This window comes from Dinoponera quadriceps, unplaced genomic scaffold, assembly GCF_001313825.1.
Source record: "Dinoponera quadriceps isolate SergipeBrazil2010 unplaced genomic scaffold, ASM131382v1 scaffold386, whole genome shotgun sequence".
In the NCBI taxonomy this organism is placed as follows: Eukaryota; Metazoa; Arthropoda; class Insecta; order Hymenoptera; family Formicidae; genus Dinoponera; species Dinoponera quadriceps.
The window spans coordinates 1322671-1338136 of NW_014554505.1; the positions used below are offsets into that span (position 1 = coordinate 1322671).

The 15466-nt window shown below is 35.6% G+C and overlaps 3 protein-coding genes across 3 annotated transcripts; all 3 read left to right on the plus strand.

Moving 5' to 3' along the window:
• The first annotated feature begins 844 nt into the window (after nucleotides 1-844).
• On the plus strand, nucleotides 845-3304 carry LOC106751579. The gene is made up of 7 exons (XM_014632501.1): nucleotides 845-1141; nucleotides 1511-1566; nucleotides 1953-2336; nucleotides 2603-2834; nucleotides 2911-2979; nucleotides 3053-3139; nucleotides 3227-3304. Exons 1-7 carry the CDS (start codon nucleotides 845-847, stop codon nucleotides 3302-3304), a joined length of 1203 nt encoding a protein of 400 aa, XP_014487987.1.
• Nucleotides 3305-4495: 1191 nt separating this feature from the next.
• On the plus strand, nucleotides 4496-7022 carry LOC106751580. The gene is made up of 7 exons (XM_014632502.1): nucleotides 4496-4792; nucleotides 4952-5208; nucleotides 5618-5735; nucleotides 6267-6545; nucleotides 6622-6690; nucleotides 6785-6850; nucleotides 6945-7022. The coding sequence occupies exons 1-7, from the start codon at nucleotides 4496-4498 to the stop codon at nucleotides 7020-7022; spliced, it is 1164 nt and encodes a 387-aa protein (XP_014487988.1).
• A 5344-nt stretch (nucleotides 7023-12366) lies between these two features.
• On the plus strand, nucleotides 12367-14907 carry LOC106751581. Its single transcript, XM_014632503.1, has 6 exons — nucleotides 12367-12663; nucleotides 13039-13094; nucleotides 13520-13906; nucleotides 14169-14427; nucleotides 14649-14735; nucleotides 14830-14907. Exons 1-6 carry the CDS (start codon nucleotides 12367-12369, stop codon nucleotides 14905-14907), a joined length of 1164 nt encoding a protein of 387 aa, XP_014487989.1.
• The last annotated feature ends 559 nt before the right edge of the window (nucleotides 14908-15466 follow it).

Consider the following 15466-nt stretch of genomic DNA (forward strand, 5'->3'; position numbering starts at 1 on the left):
TCTCTCCCCAGTTTTTAATGTCCAGTGCAAAAAAAAAATATACGCGTTAACAGCGTACAATAAGGGCCATATTTTTAATAATCGCTCTTTGGTCCGGCCGGCGGCTTCTTGGGCACACGTGCCTTGTATTCGCGTCAAGACCATCGGGTAAATCGCACGCGCACTTGTACGACAAACTCCACCTTTTTTCTGTAAGCACTTGATTCTGTCGACAAAATATATAGCCTTCCAATGACCATTGCGATTTATTTGTAACGTGCGTTCGCTCTGTGTAATAATCATTTATGAGCATTCGCGCGCTCTTCAGCCGCGCAACGAAGGATAGACCGTCGACGTGAACAGATAAGACAATAGAGAAGGGAACAGTGAAAATAGTGAGCTTCGTATCGTTGTCTAAATCAACGTCATTGTCGATTACTGTGCGGGTCAGTTTCGTGAAACTCATCGTCTCCCATAATACTAACAATAATGTATGTGTGTGCGCGTCTATTAATTTAGATTGAATATCAGAAGAGACGAATACGTGGATTGTTGTATATTTACGTCGTGCCAATCAATGATTTTATCTAAAAATTTTCTCTCTCTTTCTGTCGAACGTTGAACAGTCGATAGGAAAATTCGCGAGAAACTTGGTCACTTTGTGAGAGAGAAGCGGATTATTTCAATTTTGTGCTCAATCGCCGATTATATTAATGAGATGTTCTAAGAGATAATAATTATTCACGACTGAGCTCGGTTGTTGTTGACTGGTTGATCATGCGTGCTGGTTTCTCTCTACTTCGAGTATTTCAGGACGCTAGTCGGTATTAAAATTCTGAGTGCGTTTTCGTGAAAACTCTTCGAGATGAAGTTATTCGCTGCTCCGAAATATCTGTCCGATGCGGTAGCGCCGCTTGTGACACTGAACTACCTATTGGGACTTCGCATTTTCGAGTATCCTCGTGGAAAACTACATACCGTGCCCAGCCTGATCTACCTCCTGTTCTTGTTCGGCATATTGTGCGTGTCTATACACGTGAATTACAAATTAGTCAAGAAGAGTGACCTGCTGAAGTTGCAACATGCCTTACACGCGTCCTTGATGTGTGCATATGCCTCCGTCGTTACGAACGAGATGATTCTTGGTTACATTTACACAAAGGTGAGCGCGAACGAGTCGAACAGTCTTAAACAGATTTCGTTTTCATACTTGTGTAAAAATAAAATATATTTAAATACGCGAACGGTGTGCTGATAAATTGTGCCTGTGAGAAAGAAGCTTCGCATTCACGTTTAAATTACTCAACGTACAAATTCGCTTTCGCAGACAGTCAACGCATGCTACCGAAAAATTACCCAAATCGACGAGACATTGCGACAACTTGGATCAATGATCAACTGTGGCAAAATATATCTATTGTCAATCGGTATTGTAATTGTCTCGTTCTCTTACGCTCTTTTTGTTGTCATCGTAACGTCGTTACACATGGATACAGATCTGCTAACTATGATTTGCACAATTGTGACGCAGATATTTATAATAAATACCAATTTCATCGTCCTCTCTGAATTTTCAATATTCGTGAGGTGAGTGCGCCGAGGAAATCATTCTATATTCCATTTTTTCTATTCCCATATTTTCGTGTCATTTTTCCTAAATATATTCTATTTCTTATTGTCTATTTTAAAATCGTTTAATTAGTTTATACACGAAAATTAATATAATTATTCCATTTATAGACTAAACTGGTAAATATAAATATAATTGCTTCTTATTTTTCTGTGTGATTGTCTTGTATTGTTGTCCGGCGTGTTTTGATTAATATACTAGAAAATTCACAACGCAAAGAAAGTAGAAAAACTAATAATAAATTCTTCCGTTAAAGAATGAAGAACAAAATAATATATTAATAATATATATAAAATGAATTAATAATATAAATATTATTAAATTTGATACTTTGTAATTGCAGGTATCTGCAAACGAGATTCAAATTAATTAATGAACTTCTGTACAAATACGCGGCAGTATCGACGACAAAAGGAATAAAACTGGATCTCTTTGCTACAGAGGATTACACTAAAATAACGGACAGTCAGCAACGCCAAGACATTCCTTCCATAAAAATATTTCATTTGAATCGACAGCTGCAGACACGAATACGAATTTCTGTGTCTGAGAAATGTAATTTCGTTAGATCGCGAACCCGGTGTCGTCTGACGCCTCAATTACAAAAGCAGTTCCAAATGGAACTCCAAGGACAATCCAGAAACCAATTCAGAGATTCAAATTTAAACCAAAAATTAGTTATAATCATGGAATGTCGGAGACGCACACACTTGGTGCAAACGATTAGGTGAGCATAAATTATATCGTAAAATATTAAATAGAAAAAATAAACGTGTTTAAAAAATAAAATAAATAGAAAAAATAAACGATACATTTGTTATAAAATACAACTAAGTAATTTTTAATTCAGCTATTTTTTTGCTATTTTAATTTTTGCCAAACAAAAATCCACCTCGGACTAAAGTCTTGCTATCGTAATATTTAAAATCATGATTTACACCTTATTTTTATCACTTAGATGTTTCTCAGACAGGTCCATCTGGAACTGTGTAGGATATTAAAGATGCTGTCCACCAGCTTTGGCATACAGGTCATTTCGGAAATCGGAGTTGCCATCATCATGATCACTTTACTTTTGTATAATTTATACATTCTGGTCCAGCAGCAGCAAAGGGCAACAGGCTACGGCCAGTTAAAAAAAGCGTTGGTCGCGATTATGTTTGCAACAATAAATATATTTAAGATCGTTTACATAAATCGTATTTGCAAACAGACGACAAACGAAGTGAGTCGTACCACATGCTATTTTCCGATTATGGACTAAGATAATTGTTTTACTTGACAATTTATTATTCGCGCAGGGAAAGAAGACCAGCGAGATTATCCACGAGATTTATAGATGCTGCCCGGATATCGATATACGAGAAGAGGTTTCTCCGCGATAATAATCGTCACTATTGATCGCGAGTTACAATTCGTCGTTCTAATTGACAAATTTTTCAGATTCATCAATTTGGTCTTCAGATATTATGGAGCCCGGTGGAATTCTCAACATTTGGCATCTCCTTAAATTACCACGTTCTCAGTTCGGTTTGTAGATTCGCCCTTGAAATACGTATTACTTGTAATAGCCAAGGCAAAAATGCAAACGATATTTTGTTCATTTACTGTCCGCAGTGTCTGAATACTGTGACGACTTATCTGGTTATCATGATACAGATAGACAACTCATTGGAGTCAAGTAAAAACAGTTGATGGGCGTAAATCATAAAGGAGAATTACAGATATAGATAAGTAACTGTATTTTCGTCTTTCCGTGGATAAAATAATTATCAATGAGTATGTATATATATCGATATATATGTATACTAAATGTATGTGTGCCCCGAAACATCTTGTAAAAATAAGAGCCATGTAAAATATAGTGGCGATGTAGAGGAGGTAATAAAAAAAAAGTTCCGCGCAACGATGCATCTAATTCATTTTCTCTGACAGATTAATGTAATTTTTTCATGTCTACAAAGCCAATTATTGCGCTTGCGGCTTGAACTAAGCTTTTTCATTATTAATTATGATATTAACTGCGACGGAGCTGTCGCATGCGAGCGTATTACACGAGTATATACGTGTGTATCTAAAAAGTACGTATCATTTGGTATATAGCATACACTCTTCTTCCCATTTGGATCTTTGCCATTCAGTAGTCTTTATTGCGCACACGTGTCTTGTACTCGCATAAGACCATTGGACGAACCGCATGCGCGCTCGTACAACGAACTATCTCTTTTCTCTATAAACACCTGACTCTGTCGATAAAATATAACTCTATAATGACCATTACGACCATTGCAACGCGCATCCGCTCCTTGTAATAATCATTTATGAGCATTCGTGCGCTTTTTGGCGGCGCAACGAAAGATAGACCATCGATGTGAACGGATACAAAAATAGAAGGGTGCAGTGAAAATAGTCATCTTTGTATCGCCGTTTAATTTAACGTCATCGTCGATTACTGTGCGGGTCAGTTTCGTGAAATTCATTGTCTCGCACAATACTAATGATAATATGTGCGCGTGCGAATATTAATTTAGATCGAATATCAGAAGAGACGAATACGTGGACTGTTGTATGCTTAAGTGCCAATTAATGATTTTATTTGGATCTTTCCGAAATTCTTCATTCCTTTTTGTTTTTATACGTTAAGTAGACGATACGAAAATTTACGAGAAACTCGGTTACTTTATGAGAAAGAAACGAATTATTTGAATTTTGCGTTCAATCGTCGTTGATGTTAATGAGATGTCCTAAGAAATAATAATTATTCGCGACTGAACTCGGTTGTTGTTGACTGGTTGATCATGTGTGCTAGTTTCTCTCTACTTCGAGTATTTCAGGACGCTAGTCGGTATTAAAATTCTGAGTGCGTTTTTGTGAAAACTCTTCGAGATGAAGTTATTCGCGGCTCCGAAATATCTGTCCGATGCGGTAGCGCCGCTTGTGGCCCTGAACTACCTAGTGGGTCTTCGCATTTTCGAGTATCCTCGTGGAAAACTACGTAGCGTGCCCAGTCTAATCTACCTCTTGTTTCTACTGGGTATCTTCTTCATGTCTCTACATGTGGGTTTCAACCTCTTCAAGGGGCTACAACTGCAGAAGATAAACTACGTCTCATACCAGTTCTTGATATATGTGTGTGCCTCTACTATTACGATCGAGATGATTCTTGGTTACATTTACACAAAGGTGAGCACAAGCGAATCCAACAGTTTTAAATAATTTTCATTTTTATATTTGTGTAAAAACAAAATACATTTAAATGAGTGAACGGTGTGTTGATAAATTGTGAGAAAGAAGCTTCGCACTCATGTTTAGATTACTCATCGTGCAATTTCGCTTTCGCAGACAGTCAACGCATGCTACCGAAAATTGGACCAAATCGACGAAACATTGCGACAACTTGGATCAATGATCAACTGTGGCAAAATATACTTTTGGTCAATCACCATTGTAATTGCCTGGTTCTCTTACGTTCTTTCCATCATCATATCGTCGTTACGCATGGACATAGATCTGTTAACTGTGTTTTGCATAACTGTGGTGCAGATATATATAATAAATATCAATTTCATCTTCATCTCAGAATTTTCAACGTTCGTAAAGTGAGTGCGCCGAAAAAATCATTCTATGTTATATTTTTTCTATTCCAACATTTTCGTATCACCTTCTAAATATATTATATATTTTATTCTCTATTTTCAAATCGCTTAATTAGTTTATATATGAAAATTAATATTATTATCCCATTTAAGGACTAAATTGATAAATACAAAATATATTTATATTTATATTTGCCAAATTGGCTTTTTAATTTTCTATAATTCTGTCGTGCTGTTGTGCGATGAGTCTTGGTTAATATAGTAGAAAATTCACAACGTAAAGAAAATAGAAAAACTAACAATAAGTATTTCCGTTAAAAAATAAAATACAACATATATATATATNTTAATAACATATATAAAATGAATTAATAATATATATATTATTAAATTTGATACTTTTTAATTGCAGGTACTTGCAAGCGAGATTCAAATTAATCAATGAACTTCTGTATAAGTACTCGGCGGTCTCGACGACAGAAGGGATGAAACTGAATCTCTTTACTATGGAGAATTATACTAAAATAACGGTCAGTCAACAACGTCAAAACATTCTTCCTAAAAAAGGGTTGTCTCAGTTGAATCGACAGCTGCAGACACGAATACGAATTTCTGTGGCTGGAAAACGTAATTTCGTTAGATCACGAACTCGGTCTCGTTTGTCGCTTCAACTGCAAAAGCAGTTTCAAATGGAACTCCAAGGTCAATACGTAAATCAATTTAGAGATTCAAATTTGATCCAAGAATCAATTGTAATCACGGAATGTCAGAGACGCACACACTTGTTGCAAACAATCAGGTGAGCACAAATTATATCATAAAATATTAAATTGAAAAAATAAACATGTTTAAAAAAATAAACATGTTTAAAAAAATAAACATGTTTAAAAAAAAGATTAGTAAAAATAAACGATACATTCGATAAAAATACAACTATGTTATTATTAATTTGTCAATTTTTTGTTATCTTAATTTTAACAAAGTAGAAATCGATCTCGCAGTTAAAGTTTTGCTGTCGCAATATTTAAAATCACGATTTACACATTATTTTTATCACTTAGATATTTCTCAGACAGATCCACCTGGAACTGTGTAGGATATTAAAGATGCTGTCCGCAAGCTTTGGCATACAGATCATTTTGGAAATCGGAATTGCCATCATCACGATCACTTTACTTTTGTATAATTTATACATTTATACATTTATTCTGGTCGAACAGCAACAAAAGGCAGCAAGCTATGACCAGATATATCAAACGTTTCGTATGATCATATTAGCAACAATAAATATATTTAAGATTGTTTACATAAATCGTATTTGCAAACAGACGACAAACGAAGTGAGTCGTACCACATGCTATTTTCCAATTATGGACTAAGATAATTGTTTTACTTGACAATTTATTATTCGCGCAGGGAAAGAAGACCAGCGAGATTATCCACGAGATTTATGGATGCTACCCGGATACGGATATACGAGAAGAGGTTTTTCCGCGATAATAATTGTCACTATTGATCGTAAGTTACAATTCGTCGTTCTAATTGACAAATTTTTCAGATTCATCAATTTGATCTTCAGATATTGTGGAGCCCGGTGGAGTTCTTTACATTTGGCATCTCTTTAAACTACCACATTCTCAGCTCGGTTCGTAGATTCGCCCTTGAAATACGCACTTGAAATTACTTGCAACAATCGAGGCAAAAATGCAAACGATGATTTGTGCATTTACTGTCCGCAGTGTCTGAATACTGTGACGACTTATCTGGTTATCATGATACAGATGTACAACTCATTGGAGTCAAGTAAAAACAGTTGATGGGCGTAAATCATTAAGGAGAATTACAGATATTGATAAGTAACTGTATTTTGGGGTCTTTCCGTATATAAAATAATTATCAATGAGTATATATGAGTATCAATGTATAAGTATATTAACGTATGTGTGTCCCGAAACGACGTTGTAAAAATAAAAGTTATGTAAAATATAATGGCGACGTAGAGGATCTAATAAAAAAAGTTTCCGTGCAACGGTGCATCTAATTCATTTTCTCTGACAAATTGATATAATTTTTTTATGCCTATAAAGCCAATTGTGCGCTTGCGGCTTGAACGGGATTATTTTCCCTCTTCTTTGATTCTCGGTCGCAGTTTTTCGGAATTACGACAAATGCATATAAATTGAACTTTCACAAAACTTTTTCTCCCTCTCAGGAATCGTAGACGATCGTTTTGTTGTGTAAGCTAAAATGCCTATTGATCTTATTTAACCATAGAATATGATTCGAACATAACTAAGCGCAATATAAAACTTGCGTAATGAAATAAAGAGGAATTATTCACTGTCAGGATCGGGAGTAAAATATTCCGTAGAATAGAAATTAAAAAGTTCATGCATTATAGGTAACAGAAAATTTATCATATAAATTTCCTCATTTTCTTCTATTTTGTTAAATATTGCTTGGGCGTTTGCGAGCTTACTCCCGACGGCTTCTTGCGCACACGTGTCTTATACTCGCATGAAGGCCATCGGACGAACCGCAGGCGCGCTCGTACAGCGAACTATCCCTTTTCTCTGTAAGCACCGGACTTCGTCAATAAAATATAGCTCTCTAATGACCATTACGACTTTGCTCGTTTGCAACGCGCAATCGCTCTTTGTGATAATCATTTATGAGCATTCGCGCGCTCCTTGGCCGCGCAACAAAAGATAGACCGTCGACCGTGAACGGATAAAACAATAGAAGGATACAGTGAAAATAGTCGTCTTCGTACCACTGTCTAATTCAACGTCGTCGTTGATTATTGTGCGGATCAGTTTCGTGAAACTCATTGTCTCGCTCAATACTAACGTCCTGAGATACTCGAAGTGAAAAAAACCAGCGTGATGCGAACGGATTATTTGAATTTTGTATTCAACCGTCGATGATGTTAATGAGATGTTCTGAGAGATAATAATTATTCGGGACTCGGTCGCTATTGATCGGTGAATCATATATCGTGCTGGTTTCTTTCACTACGAATAGAGACACACACTCGGGGCGCTAGTCGATATTGAAATTCTAAGCGCATTTTCGTAAAAAGAAAACTCTTCGAGATGAATTTATTCGCGGCTCCGAAATATCTGTCCGACGCGATAGCGCCTCTTATAACGCTGAACTACTTCGTGGGACTTCGCATTTTCGAATATCCTCGTGGTAAACTACGTACCGTGCCGAGCCTGATCTACCTCCTGCTCTTGCTCACCATCTTCTGCGTGTCTGTACACGTGCAATACAATTTCTCCAAACTGATTAAACTGCTGAGACTAGAGTACTTCTTGTACGGATCCATGGTGTATGTGTGTTCCTTCATCGTTACGTACGATATGATTCTTGGTTATTTTTACACAAAGGTGAGCAAAAGTAAATCGTATTCTATCATATCGAATCTTAAACAATTTTTTGCCTTCATACTTGTGATCAAATAAAACACATTTAAAAACATGAACGGTGTGCTGATAAATTGTGTCTGTAAGAAAAGAAGTTTCGCACTTATAGTTAGATTATTTATCGTGCAAATTCGTGTTCACAGACGGTCAACGCATGCTACCGAAAAGTCGCCCAAATCGATGAGACATTGCGACAACTTGGATCAATGAGCAACTATAGCAAAATATATCTTTTGTCATTCGGCATTGTAATTGTTTGGTTATTTGTCATCGTCTCCTTAATCGTCACAACGTCGTTACAGTTGCGTGCAGATCTGCTAACTACGATTTGCATAATTGTGACGCAGATATTTATAATAAATACCAATTTCATCGTCTTTTCCGAATTCTCAATATTCATGAGGTAAGTGCGCCGAAGATTTTATTCTCTGTACGATTTATTCTATTCCTATACCTTCGTATTATTTTTTCTAAATATGTTCTATATTTTATTCACTTACTTTAAAATCGCTTAATTAGTTAATATACGAAAATTAATAAAGCTATCCCAATTAAAGGCCAAATTGATAAATATAAAGTTGATTTCTAATTTTCTATGTAATTGTATCGTGTTGTTGTTCGATGAGTTTTAGTTAATACACGGAAAATTGTGTTAATTCCTTTGAAAATTCACTATGTAATTGCAAAGAAAGTAGACGGACTGACATTAAGTTCTTATGTTAAAAGATTGAAAATAAAATAATATATTAATAATATATAATATATAATAAATAAGTAACATATTAATTAATAATATGAATATTAATAAATTTGATTTGATATAATTGCAGATACCTACAAACGAGATTCAAATTAGTTAATGAACTTCTGTATAAATGCGTGTTGATGACGGAAGATATAAAACGAGATCTCTTTGCTACGGACGATTACACTAAAATAACGGACAGTCAGCAACGTCAAAATATTTTGCCCATAAAGGTGTTATCTCAGTTGAATCGGCAGCTGCAGACTGGAATACGAACTTTTGTGTCTGGAAAATGTAATTTCGTTAGATCGCGGACTCGGTCTCGTATGTCGCCTCAACTTCAAAAGCAGTTCCAAATGGAACTTCTGGGCCAATGCAGAAACCAATTGAGAGACTCAAATTCGGCCCGAGGATCGGTCGTGATTACAGAATGTCGGAAACGCACACACTTGCTGCAAACGATCAGGTGAATACAAATTATATCGTAAAATAATATATTAAATAGAAAAAGGAAAAAATAAATATGTATAAAACATTAATGAAGAAAAAAAAAACGATATATTCGGTAAAAAACATAACTTTGTTATTTTTAATTTGGCAATTTTGGCCTTCTTCATTTCTGCAAAGCTAAAATTAATCTCAAAACGGCTAAAGTTTTACTGTCATAAAATTAAAAATCACAGTTTCTATTATTTTTTTTATCACTTAGACGTTTTTCAGACAGGTACATCTGGAACTGTGCAAGATATTAAAGATGCTGAGTATCAGCTTTGGCATACAGATCATTTCGGAAATCGGGTTCATCATCGCCTCGACTACTCTTTTTTTGTATAATTTGTACATTCTACTGTTGCAACAGCGACAAACAGCGGCGGGCGGTACGATAGATCATGTGTTTGACGTAATCATATTAATAATAATTAACGTGCTAAAAATTGTTTTCATAAATCATGTTTGCAAGCACGCAACCAACGAGGTGAGTCGTACCGCGTGCTATTTCTCATTTGTGTACTTAGATGATTGTTCTGCTTGACGATGTTTATTATTTGCGAAGAGAAGGAAGACCAGCGAGATTATCCATGAGATTTACAGATGTTGTCCGGATATCGATATACGAGAAGAGGTTTTCTTCGCAATGATAATCGTTATTGTTGATTGCGAGTTACGTGTCGTCGTTCTAATTGACAAATTTTTCAGATTCAGCAGTTTGGTCTTCAGATATTGCGGAGCCCGGAGTTCTCCACATTTGGCATCTCTTTAAATTACCACGTTCTCAGCTCGGTTCGTAGATTTGTATTTAAAATGTGTGTTACTTGTACAACAGTCAAGACAAAAATGCAAACGATGATCTGTGTCTTGCCTTTATTGTCCTCAGTGTCTGAATACGGTGACGACTTATCTGGTTATCATGATTCAGGTGAGCAACTCACTAGAGTCGAGTAAAAACAATTGATGGACTGAAACCATTGAGGAAAGTTGTTGATAAGTAACTATATTTTGGGATCTTTCCGTGTATAAAATAATTATCAATGTATGTGTATGTATATCAATATATATGTGTACTAAACATATATGTGTCCTGAAACACCTTGTAAAAATAGAAGCCATGTAAAATATAGTGACGATGTAGCAGAGCTAATGAAAAAGAGTTCCTAATCCTAAAAATAGACTTTAACATGCACCTTTCGCGTCCATTACTATGAGAATTTCTATAGCAATTTAGAAGTATTGGATCTTCATTGGTGGCATCGTATTGTCATGGGACCATTTTATCGGCGAAAATTACGTCACGTCTCAAGGAACGTAAGGTGAAGAACGTTTATGTAAGGTAAAGTAAAAACTAATGCTTATATGCAGGTAAAGCGCGTTAAATTGAACGGAAATATAATCTACACTGAAATAAGGATTTTGACGACACGTGTCAAAATTTAATTGATACATTCCCATCAAATAGTTGATTACTGCATCTAAAAAATTTAGTTTCGTGTACTGTACTGTTCCGTATACAATATATACTGTTTATAAAATATTATAAATTACATAGCGCAATGCAAAGAGAAAAGATGAATTATTATTTTAAATTATAAAATATTTTACGTATTCGATTTTATGTTAATATTATGCAAAGATATTTTATATTATAAATTAAATAGTTTATATATTATAAATAATAGAAATTTTATCGTTTAAATTCTTTAAATTTTCTCCAATTCCGTTAATTATCGCTCAGCCAGTCTTTGAGTCAGCCGGCGGCTTCTTGCGTGTACGCGCCTCGTACTTGCATTAAGACGAACTGCATGTTTGTATAACGAATTACCCCTTTTCTCTGCAGACACTTGACCCTGTTGTCACGATATAACCCCCCAATGACCATCGTGGTTCGTTTGCAACACGCGTCCATTCCTTGTAATAATCATTTACGAACATTCGTGCGTTGCTTGGCTGCACGGCGAAGGATAGACCGTCGACATGCACGGATAAGACAAAAGAGGAGTACAGTGAAAATAGTGAACTTCCTATCCCTGTCTGATTCAACATCATCGTCGATTACTGTGCGGATCGGTTTCGTAAAACTCAATGTCTCACGCAATACTACGAATCGTACGTGCATTTGGGTGCATTAATTTAAATTGAATATCAGTTGAAACGTGAACTTTTGTGTACTTACATCACGCAAATTAATGATTTTACCTGAATTTTTCCGAAACTTTCATTCGTTTTCAGTCCTTAGACGCTGAGCAATCGATACGAAAATTTACGAGGAACTTTGTCCGTGAGAGAAAAGAGGATTATTTGAATTGTGTGTGCAATTTTCGCTGAAGTTAATGTATTTTCTTAAAAAAATAATTATTACTCACGACTGAACTCGGTTGCTGCTGATTGACCGATCGTGCTGGTTCTTTTTCACATCGAGTATTTCAGTGCGTCAGCCGTGTATTAAAGCCCCGATTGCGTTTTCGTGCAAGGAAGAAAAGAAAACTCTTTGAGATGAAGATACTCGCAGTTCCGAAAAATCTGTCCGACGCGGTCGCGCCTCTTGTGATTATGAACTACCTAGTAGGACTCCGTATTTTCGAGTATCCTCGTGGAAAACTGCGCACCGTGCCCAGCCTGATCTACTTCCTTCTCCTGTTCGGCATCTTCTGCGTGTGTATGCACACGCAGCACAAATTCTACAAACAATTTCAACTGCTGAAACTAGAGTATGTCTTATACGAGTTCATGATCTATATGTATGCCTTCGTCGTTATTTACGACATGATTCTTGGTTACTTTTACACAAAGGTGAGCGCGAGCTGACGTATTCAATCGAGTCCTAAACAGTTATTGTTTTCATAGTTGTTTGAAAATAAAGTACGTTTAATCGCATGAACAGTTTGCTTATAAGTTGTGTCTCTTAGAAGAAGTTTCATGCTCGTGCTCTGGATTATTTATCGTGCAAATTGGCGTTCGCAGACAATCAACGCATGTTACCGAAAAATCGTCGAAATCGACGAGACGTTGCGACGACTTGGCTCAGTGGTCAGCCATGACAAAATACATCTTTTGTCCGTCGTCACTGTAATCGTCTGCGTTTTGTACGTTCTTTCCTCAGCCGTCCTAACGACGATACAGATACGCACGGATCTGTCAACTATGATCATGGTAATTGTGGCGCAGATGTATACAATAAACATCAGTTTCGTCACCGTCTCCGAGTTTTCGATCTTCGTGAAGTAAGTGAACCGGTGAAATTACTCTATGTTCTACTTTTTCTACTTCTGTATTTTTATGTTTCACTTCTTCCAAATGCGTTTTATTTTATATTCTCTGTTCTAAAATACGAAAATTAATACCACTATCGCATTTAAAGACAAAAGCGATAAACATACAGTTGCTTCTTAATTTTCTGTGTGAATATTTCGTGCTGTCGTTCGGTGAGTTTTAATTAATACATTAAAAATTTAGTTAATAAATTAGCGTATTCCTGCGCTTTTGCAGAGGAAGGAGAAAGGCTGACATTAATTGGTTCCGTTATAAAAAATGAAGAATAAAATAATATATCATTAACATATAACATGTAATAAATAAGTAATATGTCATATATATAGTGAATTAATAATATAAATATTAATATATAAATTTGATATTGTAATTACAGGTGCCTGCAAATGAGATTCAAATTAGTTAATGAACTCCTGAGCGAAGACGCGGCGGTGTCGACGACGGAAGGAATGAAACTGGATCTCTTTGCTGTGGAGGATTACGCAAAAATCACAGACAGCAAACAACGCAAGAACATTCTCTCCATAAAAGTGTTGTCTCACTTGAATCGGCAGCTGCAGAACCGAATACAAACTTGCGTATCAGGAAAACGTAATCTCGTTAGATCTCGGACTCGATCTCGTCTGTCGTCTCAACTCCAAAAGCAATTGCAAATAGAACTTCAGGACCAATCCAAGAACCATTCGAAAAATTCAAATTCGGCCCGAAGATCAATCATGATCGCTGAATGTCGGAGACGCACACACTTGTTGCAAACGATTAGGTGAGTACAAATTATATCGTAAAATATTAAATTAAAAAAAGAAAAAAATGAACATGAACAAGGAATAAATGAGCAAGAAAAATGAACGGCACATTTGGTAAAAAATACAATTTTTGTAATTTTAATTTTAATTGAACAATTTTTACTTTCTTAATTTTTTGCAAGGCGAAAATAGATCTGAAAACAGCCAACGTTATGCTGTGACAATTCAATTTAAAAACATGGATTACGTATTATTTTTTATCACTTAAACGTTTCTCAGACAGGTGCATCTGGAACTGTGCAGGATATTAAAGATGCTATGTACCAGTTTTGGCATACAAATCACTTCGGAAATCGGAGTCTCCATCATATTACTCACTGTATTTTTTTATAATTTGTACATTCTGTTTATCCAACGACGACATAGAATAGTAGGTCACTGTTTGATAGATGAATCCTTTGTGGTGATCATGTTAGCATTAACTAACGTGCTAAAGATCGTTATCATAAATCGCATTTGCAAGCACGCTACAAACGAGGTGAGTCGTGCCGCGCGCTATTTCCGATCATTGACTTGGTGATTGTTTTGACAGAAGATATTTATTATTTGCATAGGGAAGGAAGACCAACGAGATCATTCACGAGATTTATGGATGCTGCACGAATACCGATATACGAGAAGAGGTTTCTTCGCGATAATAATCGTCACTGTCACTATTACGAATTACGAGTTACCGTTCTAATTGACAAATTCTTTCAGATTCAGCAGTTTGGTCTTCAGTTGTCGCAGAACCCGGTGAAGTTCTTCACGTTTGGCATCTGTTTAAATTACCACGTCCTCAGCTCGGTTCGTAGATTCGCAATTAAACTGCGTGTTACTTGTTATGGTCAAGGCAAAAATGTGAGTAACGATTTATGTTTTACGCTTTTATTGTCCGCAGTGTCTGAAAACTGTGATGACTTACATGGTTATCATGATACAGATGAGCAACTCATTGGAGTCGAGCAAGAGCAGTTGATGAACAGGATGGACATTAAAAAGAATTGTAGATATGGATAAGTAACTGTATTTTAGAATCTTTCCGTGTATAAAAGAATTATCAATATATATGTATGTATATAATTGTATATGTATACTAAACTATGTGTGGCCTGAAACACCTTGAAAAAATAGAAGCTATGTAAAATATAGTGATTATATAGAGGAGCAAATAAAAAAGAGTTTCCGCGCTACGGTGTATCCAATCTATTTTTCCAAAAAATTACTGCAACTTATATTTTTTTCATTCAATTTAGATCTATACTATTTATTAACTTTTATTGTTGCAACATGTGCGCCGTTATGAAGATCTATGGAATATGTAAATCTTTCGAAATCGTAAGCTCTATAATATGTTAAATAATCATAATATTGCCGTGGATTTGCACGATAACTGAATGTAAACTGTGTTATTCGGCGCATTAAAATAACCTTTCCGTAAGTTAAGAGTATCTTCGGAAGTAATTTTTTTCTTAATCTATTTATATAAATGGTCAAGGAAGCCAAGAAATCGAACCGAATTTCTTCATTAATTCAGT

Coding starts and splice junctions, on each gene's coding strand:
- LOC106751579 (XM_014632501.1), top strand. CDS start 845: ATGAAGTTATTCGCTGCTCCGAAATATCTGTCCGATGCGGTAGCGCCG. Junction 2,337..2,602: donor CACTTGGTGCAAACGATTAG/GTGAGCATAAAT, acceptor GGAACTGTGTAG/GATATTAAAGATGCTGTCCA. Junction 3,140..3,226: donor ATTACCACGTTCTCAGTTCG/GTTTGTAGATTC, acceptor TACTGTCCGCAG/TGTCTGAATACTGTGACGAC.
- LOC106751580 (XM_014632502.1), top strand. CDS start 4,496: ATGAAGTTATTCGCGGCTCCGAAATATCTGTCCGATGCGGTAGCGCCG. Junction 5,209..5,617: donor GAATTTTCAACGTTCGTAAA/GTGAGTGCGCCG, acceptor TTTTAATTGCAG/GTACTTGCAAGCGAGATTCA. Junction 6,691..6,784: donor ATACGGATATACGAGAAGAG/GTTTTTCCGCGA, acceptor TTTGATCTTCAG/ATATTGTGGAGCCCGGTGGA.
- LOC106751581 (XM_014632503.1), top strand. CDS start 12,367: ATGAAGATACTCGCAGTTCCGAAAAATCTGTCCGACGCGGTCGCGCCT. Junction 13,095..13,519: donor GAGTTTTCGATCTTCGTGAA/GTAAGTGAACCG, acceptor TTGTAATTACAG/GTGCCTGCAAATGAGATTCA. Junction 14,428..14,648: donor GCAAGCACGCTACAAACGAG/GTGAGTCGTGCC, acceptor AAATTCTTTCAG/ATTCAGCAGTTTGGTCTTCA.